Source organism: Chanodichthys erythropterus, chromosome 13 (assembly GCF_024489055.1).
Source record: "Chanodichthys erythropterus isolate Z2021 chromosome 13, ASM2448905v1, whole genome shotgun sequence".
Lineage (NCBI taxonomy): Eukaryota > Metazoa > Chordata > Actinopteri > Cypriniformes > Xenocyprididae > Chanodichthys > Chanodichthys erythropterus.
In genome coordinates, this window is record NC_090233.1 from 16,658,025 (window position 1) to 16,680,867 (window position 22,843).

General features: G+C 38.4%; 1 protein-coding gene and 1 long non-coding RNA gene across 3 annotated transcripts; one reads left to right on the plus strand and one right to left on the minus strand.

Moving 5' to 3' along the window:
* Positions 1-48: 48 nt before the first annotated feature.
* usp2b (ubiquitin specific peptidase 2b) lies at positions 49-12,604 on the minus strand. 2 transcript variants are annotated; one of them, XM_067407810.1, is made up of 12 exons: positions 11,724-12,604; positions 7,447-7,497; positions 6,926-7,049; positions 6,689-6,800; positions 6,443-6,553; positions 5,363-5,427; positions 5,162-5,265; positions 4,969-5,046; positions 4,066-4,144; positions 3,817-3,924; positions 3,525-3,680; positions 49-2,112 (listed from the first exon to the last, which is right to left on the minus strand). In XM_067407810.1, exons 1-11 carry the CDS (start codon positions 11,880-11,882, stop codon positions 3,556-3,558), a joined length of 1,116 nt encoding a protein of 371 aa, XP_067263911.1. In that variant the 5' UTR covers positions 11,883-12,604; the 3' UTR covers positions 49-2,112; positions 3,525-3,555. The 2 variants fall into 2 exon arrangements, with proteins under 2 accessions (XP_067263911.1, XP_067263910.1); XM_067407809.1 differs by having other exon boundaries at positions 53-2,112; positions 3,560-3,680; positions 11,724-12,598.
* On the plus strand, positions 10,122-21,354 carry LOC137034687 (uncharacterized). Its single transcript, XR_010896967.1, has 3 exons — positions 10,122-10,983; positions 11,087-11,159; positions 20,263-21,354. It is a non-coding gene; the product is annotated as an uncharacterized lncRNA (long non-coding RNA).
* The last annotated feature ends 1,489 nt before the right edge of the window (positions 21,355-22,843 follow it).

A 22,843-nucleotide genomic window follows, 5' to 3' on the forward strand; every position in this document is an offset into this window, starting at 1 on the left:
CTATACACTTATTCAAATGAAGTAATGCAGACACTTCACAATTACTCATGTTTTATTCATATTTACTTCTTTTAAAAAGCCAAGAGCTCTTGATATGCAGTATACTACAGTCACATTTCAGACACAATATTACCACTCATTTAAAATCTCTCAGTAGAAAAAAACATTGTCTGGTTCAAGCACAATGATAAGCTACATTCACAACATTCACTTCATAAATAGAGAAATAATACATAAAGGCGCACACATACACACATATACACAAACATAAGCCCTCCTGGTGGCTTTCTGTTTAATGAAGACCTTTTCACAAATAAAAGTGAATATTGTAGTCCCTGACAGAATGAGAAAAACATATTAAGGCCTCTTTCAAATCTGGCATTGCCCCTGCAGGAAAACATTGAGTCGGAGAAAGAGCCTAAAGAGGGAATACTTTGTATTCTTCTGGAGATGGATTTCCATGGACCCTTTACACATTTCCAGGGTTCTCAGAAGCAGAAGTCATCATAGTTGGGTAAACTTCTATAGTGGTGAACATAAAATACAATATATATTTTTTTTCCATTCCCATTTGCTCCAATAGCAAAAGAAAAAAAATTATAGCATTTCTATGACTTCCCAAAAGAAACTTGCAGTGGTGTTAACCGGTTTTCTGTAATTCAATGCTAAGGTAATATAGCACATTGTATAGTGATATAAGTACATTAGAAAAAAAAAAAAAAAAAAAACAATATTAAAAAAGTATGATGTTCATAACTGGAAATGTGGAAACTGTGGGTCCATAGTTTTTATTTTCGGTTTTACATTTCCCGGCCACCAGGGGGCAGTCATACAATCTTCTCTGTAATGGTGAGGGTTTTTGGAAAAGGGCACAGTCATGCATTAGTGTAAAACTAAGCCCTTCTAATGTGCATATTCTGTTGAAAATAAGCAAATCAAGCAAAGCAGAGACATAGCTTGAAGAAACATATCTGTTTGAAATAGTAAACGATCCACTGAACAATCCAAGCATCATTTACACTGTTGACCTATATTTTCTCTTAGCAAGACGACCTCTTGTTTAAATTAGTAGTAATTAGTTTTGAAATTAAGTAAAACATTGAACTCATGTTAATAAATTAAATAAAGGATGGAGATTGTTTGAGTCGTAGTGACTGCTTGTAGACCCGGACGGCTCCAGTTACACAGTGCATAGAGTCCTACATTATCAGTCTGGAGACTGACAAGTACACACACACACACACACACACACACACACACACACACACACACACACACACACACACACACACACACACACACACACACACACACACACACACACACACACACACACACACACACACACACACACACACACACACATACTTGTTTTTGTGAAATGTGGGGACATTCCATAGGCATAATGGTTTTTATACTGTACAAACCGTATTTTCTATCCCCCTACACTACCCCTACCCCTAAACCTAACCCTCACAGGAAACTGTGCACACTTTTACTTTCTCACAAAAACTCATTCTGTGTGATTTATAAGCCTTTTGAAAAGTGGGGACATGCTGAATGTCCTCATATTTCACCTCTTTTTGTAATACCTATGTCATACCCATGTCATTATACACATTTGTGTCCTGATATTTCACAAAAACAAGTACACACACACACACACACACACACAAACACACAGTCCTGCTCATTCAAGAGAGGTAGTAGTTCATGTTTCTCTGTCTGTCTTTGTCTGTTTCAGTTTGTTAAATCCATCCCCAGACTAGCAGCCTCTTTCAAGGGGAGTGATGGATGGAGGAGCCCTTACAGTGAAGCTCAATCTGGGCTTAGACCAAACACTCATCACAGGCTTCATTCCACTTCACAAGACACGACCATAATTTAATTCCAGTGTGTGTTTGGCCTTGGTTAATAGGCCTGGGATAAAGTCCTATGGTACTCCAAGCATGTAGACCCTGACCAATATGTAGTGCAACAGCAGCAAAAGGTTTATTTTATCCAAGGCTTGTCCGTTTCAGGCTTAATCACATGCGTGAAGAGGTCGCCGATTCATAGAACAGCACATATGCATCGCTGCTGCGCACCTGGCTGGATGACATGGGGCTCACCCTGAAATAGAGACAATTTATTTTGAAGTTATTTTAAATTGTAATAATATTTCACAATATTACTGTTTTCAGTGTATTTTTTAAATAAAATATATGGTAATAACAAAATATATGTTAAACAAATAATAATATAATTATTATAATATAAAAAAATATAATATAATATAATATAATATCTTGTATATGTCCAAATACATTTTGTAGTCACTACACATACTAATTACATTATAGCCTACAATGCTGTAAACTACAGATCTATGTTAGGTAAATAAGACTAAAACAGTAATGCATATGCTTAGTTGGGTCATTCCTACAGTTTGGTGGATTTTTTAACTGAGAAAGTTTGTTGAAAACATTTTTTATAATTTAATAATTCTTAAGTCTTGTCAGAGGGAGAAAATGTCTGTCTATCATAAAAACACACTGTTCAAGCTCAGGGTAGTACAACCTACAGTAATAATCCTAACCAAATATTTCAAATTTCACATTCACATTCTATAGCATTTGTCCATCCTGTTACATGACATATTTACAAAGCAATGTGTAACAGGGTGGATGTTCTAAGCTAATAAAGCCCATTAATAGATAGGACAGAACATGCTAGCAGAAGATTAAGATTTAGGAAGAATTTTAACAGATATATAAAATCTATTTAAAAATAAACATTTTATGTTTATGTTTTACGCTATTAGATATGTCACTTAATAAATGAGGAAAAGAGATAAAAGTTTAATACTGATTCTTAATTTGTTCTTGAAGTTGCTTTCCCTCCAAAAAATTACATTACTTCAAGCAAGTCATGCGATTTAAGGCGTACGCTTAAGATTTTAAAGGGCAAATATGGTGGACTGGAGTTTGAGGGACATAAACTAATGTAATGGTTTTACACATAAAAAAAATATGCTTCACAATAAATTGTATTTTATGTCAAAGAGAATAAGTAAATATATTTACTAATACTTAAAATGGCTAATTGAGAAATATATATGTTATTTCAAAGTGAAATTGAGAAAACATGATTGTCAGGCCGGTGCTTCAAAAAGTTGTTTTGTAAAGACAATATTCTTAGGTGTTTATCATTATGAAATTGTGTTAATTGGGGTACATCTATGTATGGTAGACCATGTGGCATTAAAGTTGAATAACATTTTATGTATAATATGAAGTATAGATGAAATTAACTAATTTAATAATTGATGATCTTTACAGCAGAACTGAATCAACAATGAACAGACTTCAGCCATACAACAGCCAAAATGCATACTTTTTCTATTATCACTGTAAAGCTGCTTTTGAAATCTATATTGTATAAATTGCTAAATAAATAAATATGACTTGACTTATTTTTTTTCAAGGGAACATAAAATCCACCAAACTGTAGGAATGACTCCGTTATAATCTGACTGCACAAACCTTTTTTTTTTAGACATTTTGTCATGTCTAATTACCTGGAGTCATTGTACGTGTACCATTCTCCTGTACAGGGACTGCGGCAATATGCTGTATAATGGCCACCCAAAGATGTACCAGTGTGATTGGACACAGCATACAGATTATAGACTGCATTTACTGTGAGTAGAGAATAGTAAAGAGAGAAGAGAAACAACAACAATTAAACACAATTATCCTGGAGCTACAGTAAAATCCGCATTGCTCAAACAACTGTACAGAATACAGATGTAATAAATGATGAAGCAAAACTCACCACTGTTATCAGAGGCAAATTCCCTGAGGTCCAGCTCTTTGAGGGGGAAGTTTACAAAGGTAGAGAGTTTGCTGGTTCTCACTCGACACTCAGAGAAACGCTTCAGATCTGAGATAGTAAAGAGTCAAGTGCAAACAAATGCATGCCGCTTTTTATCCAATACGTAACTTAATGATATTTAATTCATCAATACACAACATTAATAAAAAATGCAATTCTTTGTATTGTGGTTTTGTTTAAAAAGGATACGAAGCACCAAGATTTTAGGAAATTTCTGAATAGTGAATTTTTTCGTGCATTTCCGCCTGGTTTTACACCTGTGGCATGTCTGCATGAAAAAAGAGAGGTGGTTAGGATATGTCTAATATATATACAGATATTATATATATACTACATTACTTAACTAACTACATCTACATGAATTAACATGAACTCACAATGAAAAATAAATTTATTAATCTCAGTTAATGTTAATTTTAACTTTTACAAATACATTATAAAAATTCAAAGTGATCCATTTATATTACTTAATGAACCAAGTTAACATTAACTAGCAATAAACATTTGTATTTTTATTAACTAATGTTAAAGATTTAGAAATATTGTAACAAATGTGTTTTTCACTTTTGGGAGAACTATCCCTTTAATGAGCATTTCGTCATCATTTATAGAAACCCATACAGGTTTCAAACAACATATGGGTGTGACCTCATGTTGTTTGAAACCTGTATGTTTCTATCTTCTGTTGAACACAAAAGAAGATATTTTAAAGAATGTTGGTAACCAGACAGTTGATGTAAGCCATTGACTTCCATAGTATTTTTATCCTACTATGGAAGTCAATGGCTACTGTCAACTGTTTGATTACATTCTGTACAATATCTGTTTTTATGTTCAACAGAACATTATTTTTTGGTGAACTATCCCTTTTACTGGGATTTTATTGTAAAATATTACCATATACTGTGTATAGACCACATTAAAAAAAACTTTAAACAAAGGGAGTTTATGATGTAAAATTAATAAGAAATATAACTAATCAAATAAGTAAATGTATAACATTGATCACTTAAACTCCTTAGTACAGACAGTCAGATGTTCTTGCTTCCATACAATTAAAAACTGTCTTAAATTAGTAAAATGTATACTTACTGGTCTCTCATTCCCATCTAGCACATCCTCCTTGGTGAAAAGTCGAAGGCAATCGATCAAACTCACTTCTCCTGAAGTCTGAGGAAACGAAAAACAACAACAACAACAACAACAACATGAAACACATACATTAACACAAACATGCAGCCATGTCAATAAGCTTGTATTTGAGTGTACCAGTCTTTATATTAACCTTGGTGATAGGCAAGGATAGATCCCAGAACGGATCAAACACAGTTGAGCAGAAGCCACACTCACTGCACGTCAACGAGCTTTTCAGCTGACCAACAAACAGATCTGTGAAAAAAAACCCAACAAAAACACTTTAAAACCAGAGCACGGAACACACACACAGTAAGACTGTTGCCAGTGTCAATATAGCAGGTCAACTCACCGACTACTTTACTGTCCTCACTCTCCAGGTACTTGTTCCACATTCTCTTGCCTTTCTCGTCATCCCTGTAGATAAAACACATTTAATTTAAGACCCCAGACAGACTGCTCACTGTTACTCTCAGATTGCAACAGTTAAACCACACACCACAGGTGATTCATCTGTTAGATCAATCACCACATCATATTCCAGCACAAAACTGTAATAAAGCAGTATTAATATGTTCTCAGGGGCCAATCCTGTCTAAATCTGTTTAGAAATACATTATTAGCTTTCCTGAGGCCATGGGTAAAATTTCAGTGCAGAGATTATTCTGTCAGGGACTCTAAACCAAAACCTAATGAGCTCCCTCGACCCCCATACAGAAACATTCTACGTAAGCATCAACTTCATGCTCCACACAAATAGTGCTCTGCAAGTCTCTTATGCTCACCAAGGCTGGATTTATATGATCAAAATACAGGAAAAATGGTTATATTGTGAAATATTATTACAATTTATAATTATTTTCAATTAAGAAACACATGATCCTTCAGATATCATTCTTATATGCTGATCTGGTGTTCAAGAAACATTTCTTATTATGATCAATGGTGAAAACAGTTGTGCTGCTTAACATTTTTGTGGAAACTGTGATACATTTTTTCAATTTTTTCTGATGAATAGAAAGTTCAAATGAACAGCATTTCTTTGAAATACTATTATTTTGTAACATTATAAATGCCTTTACTGCAATTTAATGCATCCTTGCTGAATGAAAGTATTAATTTCTTTATAAAAAATCCTTCTAACAAATCTTGATCACTTTTTTCGCCGAGCTTACATGACACAGTGCATTCTGGGATTGCCTTCACTGTGAACAATACATGGGATGCTGCCATAGAATTTGTCAAAAATGAGGTCTTATAAGTTGGCTAATTTTAAAACATCCTAATTTTGACATATTGCTAATTTTGAAAGAACAAACACTGATATTGTTGAAACAACAAACATGATGGGAGGGTGCCCATGATTCCTCATAATGTTACACTATGTGGAGACAGCTCAGAAGGTTTTTAGAAAGCAGGTGTTTCTACGTACGAGAGGTGATCAAAGTCCTCCATGGATGCTCTTGGTTTCACTATCACTCTGTTTACTTCATTATGGAGTCCATCCAGGAGAAACCGCAAGAACTCCTGAGCATCCTGCTGACTATAAGACAGAAAACAGAAAGGAAAGAAAGTATATTTTAGGAGGGAGTTTCAGCTGGTTCAAAACTACTTGAAGAATACAAGTACAATATGAGGTTAGCATGATACAAAATATTTTACTGTAGCTGTAACTTACTTGTAACCAACGAATCGAGGGGCATATTTCTGGATCTGCATTTTGAAGTCAGAAGGGCTGATCGCCTCACTGCTAGCTGATGTCCAAAGAGTCTGAGTGAGTTTGGCAAACTCTGAAAAGAGAAACACACACATACTGTATGCAGGCATTTGACTAAGACACAGGACCCAAAGGCTGCCTGATATGCATGATAAAAACTAATGCTCTACTATATGAACTGGTAAATGTATCACTTACCCTCCATCAGCGCAGCTTTGGCCCTGCAGTTGTTGTTGAGGTCAGTGCGGTGCGAGTTACGCAGACAGTAGTCCCTCAGGTCATGAGTGTTGCTTAGGCATTGCAGAATGGAGTTCATGAAACACTGCAGAGACACATACAACAAAAGGAGAATTAGATGGCTACTCTGCATTCCTCTGAAATATTTAAAGTCATAACAAAACAGAAGTAGCGACAGATTTTCTTTTTCCATTTCTGACATACATCCATGTGTAAAGGATTATAGAAAAAGATTAAAAATTAAGAAGTCAATTTTTTTTTTAATGAAACATACAGTACATGAAGTGAATTTTCATGTCATGCCAACTTTAAAGGAACAGTGCACACAAAAACATGCACATATTCAGTTCTTCAAAACATCTTTTATGTTCCACAGATGGAAGTCTTTCGAGTTTGCATTGGCATGAAGGTGAGTAAATATTGACAATTTTTATTTTTGCACAAACAATAAATGGAACCATGCATTAATGAGAAATACTTACAGTATTTCCTAGATTCCTGAGGCCCACCAGACCCTGAGCATTCTTTGAGTTCTACAAGAGAAAAACAGCAAAAAGAAAAGAAAAAGTTCAAAAAGGTTAGTGAGCTTTCTAAGATAACCTTTGAATCAACTGTCATTTGAGTTACAATGAAAAATGTTTTAATAAATTTAAATATAACTAACACACATGACTCACTCAGGCCACATAATTTGTTTGGCACAGATACTCACAGTGAAGTGAAAGTGCATGTTTAAGAAGAGAGATATGTCTAATAGAGGCATGTCTAATAGAAAAATTAAAATAAAAGTGTTTTTGATTGTAAAAAATTAAATACTGTACATGTCTGTATTGTATAATGAGTCTTTACAGTATTATTTTTGTCAGTACTATTATTCAGTTTCGAGGTCAAATGTGTGTGAGCTGACTAAAGGGCTCTCTCTGGGTTATTAAATGGCATATTAGCAGATTTAGACAGAGAGCCCTGCTGCTGAAGACTTGACACAAACAAATTATGCCCATCTGCCACACCACAACAAAAAAAGTAATTTATTCTACTAGGGATGAATCATCACTGTTTGGTCAGTTTTACTGTAAGTGATAAGTGATCAAAATTCAGACAGCTGGGAAGATGATGATGATATTCTCAAGTGCTCAGCCTGCTGACCATGACATAATACAGAGCACTCCAGAGATCACGAACAATGTGTCAGCAGTTTGAATCTCACGCATGAAACTGACACACTCCGAATCAGTGATATCAAGGCCTGGAATAGCAGTGCTAACTTTCATGTGCGTCATTCACTGATTGCGGTGTTAACTATGTGATGTTACAATAGTGACAGTGATGCTTGGCAGTACTCGAAGAAGTTGCAAACATCTCCTCAAACAGGTGATTTTGAAGTCTGTGAGTGTTTGAGAAAGTGTGTGTCTGAGTGACTGAGATTCAAAATATGAAAGTTGCTGTTGTGTTAGGCAGCCTTGAAAGTGTGTGTCTGAGTGACTGAGATTCAAAATATGAAAGTTGCTGTTGTGTTAGGCAGCCTTGAAATTAGAGTTATGCTAACTAAAATTAAATCTATTGAAAATCAATTAAAATAATATGAATATTAGATGAAAAACTTGAAAATATTCAAATGAAAAGCTAATTCAAAATAAATATATGTTATAATAGTATATAAATAATACTAAAATAACACTGCTTGAAATATTTCAAAAGCTAAGGATTGTGGTATTGGTATGCTCTCTACGGATGAGTCACTGACTGTACAGTGTGTGACAGAACCGTATAGCATGTTGAGTGCATCACATATTGTACACTGATGACACTATGCATGGTTGCTCACATACAAATAGTCAACAACAATTCATCCATACACACATTCACACATTACACATACAGAATAGTGGCATAAATCTGACAAACCGATTACAGTAAGAGGTGAAAACTGAAAATAAAGGTGAATTGAATTCACAAAAAAACATTATTTTAGTACTATTTGAACCATGGACCACTACTAAACAGCATCATGTTATTATGATGGTTTTCTTGGTATATCTGGAAGTAAATGCTATTGTTTATGAATAAAGTAATCATTCAGTACCATAGTATATATCTAAATACCATCACTGTCACAATATGTTCGAACATATCAGAATACACTTCAATTAAAAGTAATGAAGTGCACTAATCAAACACCTTCTATTAGCACCTCTGAGGATAGATACATCAGGTTCAAACATGTTCAGCTGTGACTTATCCCAGGAGTTTTTCTCTTATTCATTTATTCATCCAAACATCTGATGAGATTTTTCTTCCCCAAAGAAAATGAGAGAGGGGGAACAGATGGTCCAAGGCCTCTGGCTTTCACACCCAGCCCTTAAACCAAACAGATTGGTATGACAACAGCCAGCACCCAGCAGCAGCCATGGGTACGGCAAGTGTAAGGAGTTCTGCCTCGAAAGCGATTGGGTAACAAGAGGGCAGCAGGATCTCACACTGGCTGTCTCTTCAAAGATCTTCGGAGGGCTGTGAGCTAATTGGCTGGCTTGAGTTAAAAGCGAGCGAGTAGGAACACAGTGTCCTGACCTTAGTTTCTGGAAGCCACCAGCATAAGAACTCACTGTGCTCTGCAGCCAAAAGGCTCGTCACAAGCACATACTGAGACATTTTATTCAAGCAGACTCCTGAGGCTCAGCTCTTTATTATCTTAACCTGCATTTATGTATCTATTCAACATCCTTTATTTGTGTCCTTGATTATTTTAGACACATTTGTAAACAGTTTATAGTAGCTCAAATTTGTCCTATATTTCTGTGAATTCTGTTCTAAAATAAAGGACACATTTTGGACTAGTTGAGAAACCTGGAAAAAACTGTCTCATCAGAAATGGGACATCTGGCCGCCTTAACTCAAACTCAACCATCAATGTTGATGATAAGCCACGACATTTCATTACACAGTTATCTTGAAAATGATTGACAATCTAGATGGGCAGGAGAGAGATTTTGTGTAAGGTCACAAGCATGTGAAGAACAAGACCTTTGGCAATTCTTGGAATGTAATCACTAGATACACAGATAAGAGTAAGACACATTCCTTCAGAAAGGCATTGCTTACTTAGAAGTCCATTTGTACCTGAATATTACATAACGTTCTGATTTTTCTTTGTTGCATAACAAACACTGGTTACACTGGGAAATGTGGTCATTGCCACTCTAATAATTGATGTTATGGCCCTTGGACAGAACTGTTTTAAATGGATTCTCACACACACACACACACACACACTACATTTTATAGTACTATTTAACATCTAACAGTACACTAATATTGGGTAAAAAGATTAATAAAAAGACAATATTTTCAAGATATTTCAATCATTTCTTTTTACTCGTACATAAAAATGTAAAGCATAATTTAAAAAGGGGGTCATAAATAAAATATCTATGTGCTATATTCACTACATGACAACAGCATGTATGAAATCTAGCTCAGTATTGAGAGTATTTTAGTATGAATATGTAGCCCAGCACAAATCTGGCACAGAAAAACTGACATAGACATTCTAACACTTTGCCTTTCTGGACTAAATATGGCCCAAATTTGTAATTTAGAACGATCTAACGTATACTGCACAATGAGATGGTAGCATGCACATACCTCTAAGTTATGTAGCCTGAACTACATAACAGATGACTCAGTATCATCCGTTTTAATTTACACTCTAATTAACAGTTCTTAAATGGTTTTCTGACTTCTCAATGAATAATGCGCCGCCTCCTCAGCGCGACGCAACAGCTGCGCAGGTAGATGGCGTCAGTCGCTCAATGCAAAGCCAGGGGCTTAAAACGCAACTAAACTATGTGTGGCGTTACGTAACAGTCCTCGCTACGAACATTTACATCATTTATATACTATAGGCAGTGATACCGACGCGAACAAAGTAACGCTTCCTTATGAAACAGCATTATGAATTTGAAAACACACTGAAGTAAAGCTGACATTTCAGGACGCGAGAAGGCTGGGCACTTGGCAAGGTCAGAGATAGCAGTCAGCATCTGTAACATGTGCTTCTATTGGGATGTCTGGGACGCATTGGGAAACAAGTCAAATACTTAACGTACATATTTTTTATTTCAGAAGAAAATACTCAATTTATTTCAATTGCCTTCATATGCGCAAAGATGGCATGCAACTGTTGCTTATTATTCAGGTGCGTATTACATTTTCTCACATCTCCATCAATTAGACTCAGTACCCCCAGCACATTTAGGATGTCTCTCTTTGTTATTGTCTCTCTTTGGTCGAGCAGTTTTTGCCTATATTTAATATTTTGTACTTTTCTAAAATCTGTTGTCATGTTTATCTCAGGGGTTTCTAAACTGCAAAACAGCTGTGTTGATATCCCTACCCACCATTTACTAACGTAAACAATATCAAAAACAATTCAATATTGTGAGGACGTATTTTGCTTCCATGCTCACTTTAGTGTAATGAAGTTCACAAAGCCCCAACAATATGAGTGTGGGGATTTGATTTTCAGAAAATAAGCAAATCTGATTCACAGTGATTTTACACTATGATCTGCAATCAAACCATCTGAGGTATGAAAAAGGTTGTGGAAACAGTTGACATGTTAAGTAATAGTCTGCATGACTACAAAAGCAATGAGGCGTTTAAGAATTTGTGAGCTTGTACTATTGAGTGTTCACCTCTATTTTAGACGCAGTATACATAAAGTGGAGATGATAACTTATGAGCTGTGAGTTAGGCTTACCTTTGCCTGGTTAATAAGAAGACCCACAAAGGTGGACACCAGCATAGAGCGAGACATCGTCGGACTTTTTCTGCGCATATCCTGTTTGATAAAGGGGAAAGCTGAAGCCGGCGGTTCCTCTGGGACAGTGACCGTGTACGACTGTCGTATACTCGGCATTATGACTGAAGAAAATAGCGGAATAAACGTCGCAATGTCTTAGTATGATTTGACACAAAAGCCGTGGTATTCCTGCGTATCAGTAATCCTCTTTTTTATCCAGTCTTTCTGATGTTTCCTTGTAGGCTATTCCTCAGGTGATATTCTTGTCATGCACTGCTAGTGCTCAGTCTATGTCCTTGGGCTCACGAGAGCTTAACATTCACGAATAATACGGACGAATCGCGCAGGTCGCATACAATAAATAATGAAATAGATAAAAAGATACAGAACTGTACTAAATCGACTCGCGTTTAAATGCTCCGTACAGTTGTTCTGTATTCAGCCGGTTGTAGTCCGGCTGCGCGAGCGCTGAACGTCAGATACCAGCAGAGGAATAATGGAAAAGTCCGAGTGCTGTTTGCATTTACTCGGGCGAGCACACGCCCCCTCGGCACGAGTGAGACGTCACCACACGCCTCATGCTCTTCTGACGTCACCCCGCAGAGGACAAGTCCTTCCCATTCATCTGTGACAGGAGCACTGAACAAAACCAGAGCATGTCCGTGTAGTCAGATAAGTGTTACGGGTTTGGAACGACATGAGGTGAGTATATGATGACAGAATTTTCATTATAGGTTGAACTAACCTTTTAAGAAGCAGCAGCCTTAGAAATGCAACAAGCAAACACAGCACAGCAGTGAGAGTTATCACCAAAATAAAATGTAATAAAATGCAAACCCTCATTTCAAATAATTGTATCATCACACAATCCATGTGTACTTCAGTGGAATATGGTGACAACTGTCCGGGTTGCAAAACGTCAGACAGACACCCCCTCCTACTACACAAATGCAAAATGTAATGTAAGCTGACACAGATACTTATACATCATATACAATGGACAGCGGTCGTGGCATTTTGGAACCCACCACCAAACAAGCAGTGTTGATAATAAATAATATTATTAAATTGGTACAGCTATTGGTACCTATTAAATGTATGTAATGGACCGTAATAAATGTACAGTTTATTTGGGGAAAAAAATTAACTATTATGCAGAGTTACAGCAAATGTGCAAAATAGTCACTGAATTGGTAAATTTACAAATTGACCAGTAATTCTACAAAATGACTGCTTTCAGTCTCCTCTGATAACAAATCACTCTAAACTGTAATGAAGACACATGCATTATCTGTAAAGCTGCTTTGAAACTATGTTGTGAAAAGCGCAATACAAATAAATGTGAATTGAATTTTCTTAAAAAAAAAAAATAAAAAAAAAAAAATGAACAGTGCCAAAGATGGCCAGAGTAAAATCATTTGTAAAATCAATTCTCATTATCGATAAGTTGGGTCTGCCCACCGTGCACGGAAGACTTCCGCCAGTCGCGTCAAATTACAGCACTGAATAATGCATTTCTATGGACAAAATGCATCTTTTGCATCTAAAAATGCAAAATGCATCTATTGAGGGAAACAGATTGAGCAGCTGCGGGAAAGCCCCGTGATCAAAGCTGATAAAAACTTGAGAATTCTTTATTTTAAGCTTCAAGCTAATTCATTAGCATAATGGCACAAAATGTTAATTCTACGTCTATATCCCTATTCTATAAATGTTACAAATTCACGCAAGCATTTACATTTTGCATAAAGGCTCGTCCTGACAGTCTGCATTAAACTTAAAACTTTACAGAATGAGCGCCGGAATGTGGGAAAGAGAGAGACAATTTATATTCAGCGCAAAAATATTGATTTTGCTGAAATATATGTTGTTTAAAGTTAAATTTAGATTTAAATATCAACATTCCATTCAAGTATTTTATGAGCATAGTAACTGTAAAGGGATAACAACATGTAATTGAATATTAATGTAAGACGTTTCTTAAAGCCTTCACAGGAAAAAGAAATGACAGTAAGAGGTGATTGTGTCCGAAGTGAATGTGCTTGTTCCTGCAAAACATTTATCTTGCTTGTTGGTTAACAGTGAGTTTGTGTTTTTCTTTATTATCTTTATTACCATCTTAATTTTTAATGTAGTGTAGTGATTTAAACTATATTCACTATATAGGGTGAATTGCCCTAATGTGGGACATTTTTTGCATTTCAGACTTCTGTGACATATTGCAATTTGTAGCCAAAACATTAAATTCACACACAATACCATTTTAAAAAACCCAGGATGTCTCCTAATCAAATCAAAAGAGAAAATGGAGATAACACATTCATAAAAGAAATTATAGACATATTAGTGTTCTTAGTGCAAGTCGTCTAAAAAAATCTGGTGCTTCCTAATGTGGGACAGTTGTGTCCCTAATGTGGGACACTGAAAATTCTATGATAAAAGGCCAAAATCTGATGATGAAAATAAGAATAATGATAATAATGATGATAATAATGATAATAATAATAATAAAAGGTCTATGAAAAGGCCAAAGTCTATTATAAAAGGCCAAAATCATTTTATTCATGCAGAATAGTAAAAATCTTCTTAAGTTAGTAATTCTCTTCTTGGTTATGGATGGATTGATTGATAATTGAACATCATCAGAAAAATAATACAATATGATAGTTTTGGTGCATTTATTGTAAAGACATTAGGCAACTATTTTCATAGGCTATGTTATGTTATATATAGAAAATAATTAAATGCAGTCAGAATTCTTTACTGTTCTCTTCAACATATAGCCTAGGCTTATTTGAAGGCAAAATATAAAATCTTGCAACCTGCAAAAAATAAATTAAAAAAAGCATTGAACATACTTTAGGCTGGATTTAACATTGAGTCAAGTCAAGTGCTGCGAACTGCATAAATGTTTATTTGGCCTAATGTTTTCTATTTCACTAAACAACAAACACACACAATCATTCTATTATTGCATAACAACACTAAAACTGTAAATAACCATTTTTGTCCCACAAACCATGCCCCACCACACATTTTTGACTGACTAAAGTACTGTCCCACATTAGGCAATCATACTGTCCCACTTTTTGAAACCATATTTCCTAAAGTGGGACAGTAGGAAATTTGATAAAAATATAAAATATATAGTTTACACATACATTGTTATAGTATTTTTGATGGACATACATTTCATAAGCACATTAGGCCAAAAGATATCATGATTTTTTTTGTTTAAAATTAATTTATACTCCTTAATGTCAAGTTTGTCAAAACTCTATGTCATTGACCTCCGGGTGGCTTTCACACAAGGTCCTTCCTTTTTGATGATTGCTACAGTCTCATATAGACCCTTTTACTGTTTGTACACAATGATGTATGATGTATGCGCGCACATTTTGGCAACGGAAGTGGTGTTGTTCCCCATAGGTTCTAACGTGTTAGCAACTCCGAAAGTGATATATCTACAGCTTCGCGAGCGGATTAAGCAACACAGACAGATAAAGTTATTTTAAAAAGTTGACTTTATCAAATGGTATCCGGCTATCAGATCCGTGTAGTCGAGTGGATAGAAGACGTTAGCAGATGGCCAAATACAGTGGCCAGATATATATACATAAACCAGGGCTCTCAAGTTTTAAAGACAGGCAAGAATAACAAATATCCAACAACATGACATGATTTTTAAAGTGACCAATAACATTGACGATGTAATACACAATAATTTATTTAGTGCAAATAAAATTATTAAGCCTATTTGGAGAGAGAGATGTTTAATGTGACAAAATGTCAGTCATCGTGTGATAACGAAAATATAACTAGGTCTAGACTACTGAGCATGTGTTTTCAGTGAACAGGCTGTAAAACTGTTGACTAAGTTCAGACACTCATGAAAAACTGATGCTGATTATCTGGGAAACATTCTCTAACAGCAGTCAAGTTGTCATTGTTTGTGTCAAACAAGCTGTGAATTTGTTGTAACATTAAAATATGAGATCATGACTTGCTCTGTGCTCAAAGTGATGCTCAGAGCTCTAGTGTTTTCCTCTGTGGGTGAACGAGGATGATGGTGAACAATTCCAGGATATGCTTTTTTTTTCATTGGTTGTTGCGTTAAATCTTACCCAGATACAATAGTGCTATTTTCTGATTGGCTACTGTGTAGCCTCTTTCTTTTTTTGATTGGCTGATAAGTGGCAGGCTACTCAAGGGGAGACGCGCTTGATTCCTGCCCGGCGTAGCGGCATATTAAATTATGAAAAATAGTTTTTCTGCATGAGAAATACAATGTGTGGTGGGAGTGCGTGACAAAAGACCGAAATGAGTGACTGTCACGCTCAGTGCGTTACACTTGAGAGCCCTGAAAAACGTTCAGAGTTGGTAACACGTTAAAACCAATAGGCAACAACACCACTTCCGTTGCCAAAATGCACGCGCAACTATTTGATCACGTGGGCTGTAAAAGGGTCTATATGACTGGACAATTGAGAAGTTATGTGATTTTGATCACATGGCACCACAGCTTCAGATAACCTATAGTTTCACTGACATTCATGTATTTATGCGGGACCTACAAACACTAAACCTTAGGTGTCCCACATTAGGCAGTGTCCCACTTTAGGGCAATTCGCCCTACAGTGCTAAAGTTATTAGACATCTGAAACCCAATGTATGGTTTGTGCCACTGCTTTCCTAAACTATCAGTATTGGTGCTAAAATAATTTTTCATGTTTCTGTAATGGTTAATCCACCAGTATGTACAGCAGTATTTCTAAACGTACAATATATTTATTGTTGTTATCCATGAATTTTTGATTTTACAGTTTTACAAGAAAGGCAGGAAAAAGTAAAACACTTCATAGTAGTTTTTTTTTTTTTTTTTTAGAAACTATTTAGTTGTTTCAGTTTGTTATTTTTCTAATAAATGGCAATACCATTTTTAGCTTTAAACAAGTTTTTGATAGAATCCTAAAATATTTGTGTTCTCTCTTTATTATGACAGGTAGTCTAATAAACACTGTATGTTTTCATAGCATTCAATTGGCACATTTGTTTGAAGTACATTGGGCAGGATGTGCAATACTGTTTTTTTTCTTCAATAAAATACAAACACGATTCCAAAAAAGTTGCAGGACACTGTACAAATTGTGAATAAAAACAGAATGCAATGATGTGGAAGTTTCAAATTACAATATTTCATTCAGAATACAACATAGATGACATATCAATAGTTTAAACTGAGAAAATGTATCATTTTAAGGGAAAAATAAGTTGATTTTAAATTTGGCATCAGCACATCTCAAAAAAGTTGGGACAAGGCCATGTTTACCACTGTGTGGCATCCCCTCTTCTTTTTATAACATCTGGGGACTGAGGAGACAAGTTGCTCAAGTTTAGGAATAGGAATGTTGTCCCATTCTTGTCCAATACAGGCTTCTAGTTGCTCAACTGTCTTAGGTCTTTTTTGTCACATCTTCCTCTTTATGATGCACCAAATGTTTTCTATGGGTGAAAGATCTGGACTGCAGGCTGGTCATTTCAGTACCCAAATCCTTCTTCTACGCAGCCATGATGTTGTAACTGATGCAGTATGTGGTCTGGCATTGTCATGTTGGAAAATGCAAGGTCTTCCCTAAAAGAGACAACGTCTGGATGGGAGCATATGTTGTTCTAGAACATGGATATACCTTTCAGCATTGATGGTGCCTTTCCAGATGTGTAAGCTGCCCATGCGGCACGCACTCATGCAACCCCATACCATCAGAGATGCAGGCTTCTGAACTGAGCGCTGATAACAACTTGGGTTGTCCTTGTCCTCTTTAGTCCGGATGACATGGCGTCGCAGTTTTCCAAAAAGAATTACAAATTTTGATTCGTCTGACCACAGAATAGTTTTCCACTTTGCCATTTTAAATGAGCCTTGGCCCAGAGAAAACGCCTGCGCTTCTGGATCATGTTTAGATATGGCTTCTTTTTTGACCTATATGTTTTAGCCGGCAACGGCGAATGGCACGGTGGATTGTGTTCACCGACAAGGTTTTCTGTAAGTATTACTGAGCCCATGTTGTGATTTCCATTACAGTAGCATTCCTGTATGTGATGCAGTGCTGTCTAAGGGCCCGAAGATCACGGGCATCCAGTATGGTTTTCCGGCCTTCACCCTTACGCACAGAGATTGTTCCAGATTCTCTGAATCTTTGGATGATATTATGCACTGTAGATGATGATAACTTCAAACTCGTTGCAATTTTTCTCTGAGAAACTCCTTTCTGATATTGCTCCACTATTTTTTGCCGCAGCATTGGGGGAATTGGTGATCCTCTGCCCATCTTGACTTCTGAGAGACACTGCCACTCTGAGAGGCTCTTTTTATACCTAATCATGTTGCCATTTGACCTAATAAGTTGCAAATCCAGCTGTTCCTTATATGTACATTTAACTTTTCCGGCCTCTTATTGCCACTTGTCCCAACTTTTTTGTAATGTGTAGCTCTCATGAAATCCAAAAAGAGCCAATATTTGGCATGACATTTCAAAATGTCACTGTCAGGACTCCTGGGTGATCGATGGTGTGTGTGTGTGTATGTTTATTTACTTACCTGTTGGTGGCGGTTCCTCACGGGTACACTAGCCCCTCCTGCTCGTTTCGGTAATTGTTCACCTGTCGTGTCTCATCAGCTGTTCTCTTTAAGTAGCATGCTGTCCTGTCTCTCGTCGCGCACTCATTGTCTTGGTTGGTCACAGTCACGCTGTCCAGTCCAGTCGGAAGCTTTTGTTCTTACTCACTTCAACTCTTCTCAGGTTCTGTCGCCGGCATCTGGATGCTTGTCAATGCCCGGAATTCACACGCCTGTGGATGTACGTGAACTTGCCCTCAAGTGAACCCTGCCCTGTTTTTCCGGTGTGGCTGGTGCGCTTTGTCTTTAGGCGAGATCCAGTCTCCTCCAGGTTCCGGTGAGCTTCCTTTTCTGTCGGGCGTGATTTTTTGCCTTCTGTCTAGCGTATGGATTATACCTTCAGTCATCTCGTGTGAGGATTTCTCTCCGGTCACCGACCAGAGTGGATTACATCGTTGGACGCCACGTGTGGTCTCTCCTCTGTGGATTGTGACTTTTGTACTCTGTCTAACCCTCTCTCTATCTCTTCTAAATAAACATTGTGAACTTGCATTTGGCTCCGAGACTCCTTTTGACAGAATGAGCGTGCCAGAGATGGAGTCAGCGAGTTCAGAGGGTTCGGATTCCGTGCACGCCGCACTTCATCAGCAGGGAGCGGCCATTGAACAGCATTCATCTCTGTTGAGTGCAGCTGCCAGAGATTTCCGTCTCTTGTCTGAACAATTTACGGAGCTCAGTTCCCGGGTAGATCAGATTGTTTCTCCGGTTGGTGAGCGTTTCCCTTCTGCACCTGTTAAAACTGCACTTGCAGATCGCGAGCCACACACGGCGACCCCAACACCTGCCGGGCCTTTCTGCAGCAGTGTTCCCTTGTCTTCGCCGCTTCAACATCTAAGGTGGCATACGTTTTGACACTACTCACCGGAAGGGCGAGACAGTGGGGAATGGCTGCATGGGGGGCTAAGGTCTTAGTACGTACACTTGTTACGTATCAAAGAGGGCGATGAGTGGAAGACAGCTTTTAATACACCATCGGGGCACTGGGAATACTGCGTTCTTACGTTCGGCCTTTGTAACGCACCGGCTGTCTTCCAAACCATGGTCAACGAGGTGCTGGGTGACATGATTAACAAGTTTGTTTTTGTGTATCTCGATAACATTCTCATCTTTTCTCCCTCTATGCAGATACACACCCAGCATGTTCGCCAGATTTTACAACGGCTGTTGTAAAGGGAGAGATTCGTCCCGATCCCGCCAAAGTTAAAGCGGTCGCCGAATGGCCAGTGCCCGACACTCGTAAAGAGCTTCAGCGATTTCTGGGTTTTGCCAACTTTTATCAGCGTTTCATCAGAAACTTTGGTCAGATCGCTAAACCTCTTACCGCTCTCACTTCCTCTAAAGTGTGTTTCCGTTGGAATAAAGAAGTTCAGGAAGCCTTTGATGAATTAAATTCCTGTTTCATCTCTGCGCCTGTTCTTTCTATTCCCGATCCGGCTAAGCAATTTATAGTGGAAGTGGATGCATCTGATGTCGGGGTAAGCGCCGTTTTATCTCAGCAATCCCCCGTTGATGGTAAAGTGCATCCGTGTGCTTTTTTCTCTCACCGGTTAAACCCAGCAGAGCGAAATTACAACATAGGTAATCAGGAGCTGCTGGCGGTTAGACTCGCGCTGGGTGAGTGGCGTCACTGGTTGGAGGGAACCTCGGAGCTCTTTCTGGTCTGGACGGATCATAAAAATTTGGAATATATCCGTTCAGCCAGAAGGTTAACATCTAGACAGGCTCGCTGGGCACTTTTCTTCGAACATTTTAACTTCACTCTCTTGTACCGGCCGGGGTCTAAAAACACTAAACCTGACGCTCTCTCTCATCTGTTCGAAGGTTCCGAGTCTGAGCGGACCGAAACCATTCTCCCGGAGGGGAGAGTGGTCGGTACCCTCGTGTGGGGAATCGAACAGCGGGTGAGAGAGGCCAGCCGAGAGGGGGAATTTCCGGAGGGGTGCCTGGCGGATCGTCTATGGGTTCCTGAGCATTTACGTTCCGATGTCTTCCGGTGCGGTCACGAATCCAAGTTTGGCGCTCATCTGGGAGAACATTGGCTGCCATCCGTCAACGTTTTTGGTGGCCTTCTATGGCTACGGACGTCAGACAGTTTGTATTAGCCTGTTCAGTCTGTGCTTGTAATAAAGCATCTAATCAACCTCCCGCTGGTCTGCTTAAATCTTTGCCCTTGCCCTCCCACCCCTGGTCTCATATAGCCTTTGATTTTGTCACCGGCTTACCAGCGTCTAATGGTAACACTATTTTATTGACTATAGGGCTGTAACGGTATGCGATATGAAACCGAAATCGCGATACGCAGGTGTGATGTGAAAAGGCAGAATCGCGACACACCCCTTCCAACTCCTAGAGTTATCCTTCCTGTCCAGATCCAATGCTACCACATTTTTAAATTACTATAAGTATTAGGGGTGTAACGACTTATCGTAGATGGTGTGTCTCAATCAGCTCTCTAGTTCAGTAAGTGTTTCGGGCACACATTGAATCTTGCAAGCAGGTTTAAACATTTCTCATGTCAGTCTCTTGCATGGTCGCGTGAGAAAAGTCATGGCTTTCTTTCACCGCAGTGCACAGCAACAGCTGTACTCACAGAAAAGCAAAAGACGCTTGTGATGCTTTGCTTTAAGATGTTCTTTGGGGCCGTTCACATATTGCGTCTTTTCCGCGTGCAAGTCAGTTATTATTTTCAAATGTAGCCGCGCGGCAGGCGCGCTCATAATGGGATCGACGCGCATGCAATTCTCAACTTCTCAGAATGCCGCAAGCGCACCGCAGGTCGTGTGACAAGAATCAACCGATCAGCTATGGCCTTTCCGTAACAAAACATCAAAAGCTCAGCCGAACAGCTGATCATAGCTGTACAAGGTGATTTTTATATCTTATCTCCATCAATATATCTCGTAGTAAAACTAATGCAAGGGCTAGAAATCATTTATCCTTTGCAGAAACATCCTGATCCTCTTGGAGAGCTCAGTTCATGGTTGCATAGCAACGACCGATGCCACGGGAGCGCAAGCGCTTTGGAAAGAAGGAGAAGCGGTGCGGCCGCGCCTTCCACGCGTTTTTAGACGCGTTATGTGAACGGCCCCTATTCATAATTCTAAGTTCATGTTAAATTTAAAAAAAAATTTAAGTGACAGACAGCCCTATTCAACTGTTAATTTGAATACAGGAGGTTTTTAAACCTTGAAATGTGATCTTGTATGTACAACAAGGAAAATTATTGAAATTTGTTAATGTTTTTTTAATAAATCTTGTTTGAATTTCAGTTTCATTTTGTTCAAAATATCGTGATACGTATCGTATCGTGTACTCCGTATCGAGATACATACCGTATCGTGACCTGAGCGTATCGTTACACCCCTAATTGACTGTGGTGGATCGTTTCCCTAAAGCGGTTCATTTTATTCTCCTACCTAAACTTCCTTCTGCCAAGGAGATGGCTCAGGTTTTGATTAATCACGTCTTTCGGTTACACTGTATTCTGACTGATGTAGTTTCAGATAGGGGTCCTCAGTTCATCTCTTGTTTTTGGCAGGAGTTTTGTAGATAGATCAGCGCTACAGCCAGCTTGTCTTCTGGTTATCACCTGCAGACCAATGGGCAATGCGAATGGGCTAATCAGGATCTCGGTCGAACGCTTCGCTGTCTGTCGTCACAATATCCAAACTCCTGGTGCCAACAGCTTCCGTGGGTCGAGTATTCATATAATTCTCTTCCCGTCACATCTACTACTTTGTCCCCGTTTGAATTATCTATCGGTTATCAACCTCCCCTTTTCCCATCACAGGAGCCCAACGCAGCGGTTCCGTCTGCTTTAGCTTTCATGCGCAGGTGCAGACGCACTTGGAGGAGAGCTAAAACACTTTTATTACAAAACTCCAGATGAACCAAAGCTGCGGCTGACCGTCACCGGCGACCTCCACCCCGTTATGTGTGTGGACAAAAGGTATGGCTTTCCACCAAAGATTTGCCTCTCCGTGAGCCTTCTCGTAAGCTGGCTCCTCGTTTCATTGGGCCATACAGTATATCTAAAGTCGTTAATCCGGTAACAAGCTTAAGTTACCTCCTATTCTTGATCGGGTTCACCCTGTTTTTCATGTATCCAGGGTTAAACCTGTGATTTTTGCCTGTAACAATTCCCCTGTCTCTGCCCCAAAAACCCCCGCCCCTCGTCTAGTGCCTCCTGCCTATACTGTTAAGAGATTACTAGATTTTCGTCGCAGGGGCAGAGGTTTTCAGTATTTAGTGGACTGGGAGGGTTACGGTCCGGAGGAGAGGTGCTGGGTTCCGGCCCGGGATATATACTGGATCCTGGTCTGATCGAGGACTTCCGTCGCCGACAGGGTGAGTCTCCTCCGTGCCCGTCCGGTGCCGGTCATGGGGGGGGGGGTACTGTCAG

What these genes read in the sequence shown, in the direction of transcription:
- usp2b (XM_067407809.1), bottom strand. Translation starts at nt 11,882, where the DNA reads ATGCCGAGTATACGACAGTCGTACACGGTCACTGTCCCAGAGGAACCG. An exon ending in CAAAGCTGCGCTGATGGAGG is followed by an intron (nt 6,801 to 6,925) that starts GTAAGTGATACA and finishes TTCTCTTTTCAG; the next exon opens with AGTTTGCCAAACTCACTCAG. An exon ending in ATTTGCCTCTGATAACAGTG is followed by an intron (nt 3,681 to 3,816) that starts GTGAGTTTTGCT and finishes CTCTACTCACAG; the next exon opens with TAAATGCAGTCTATAATCTG.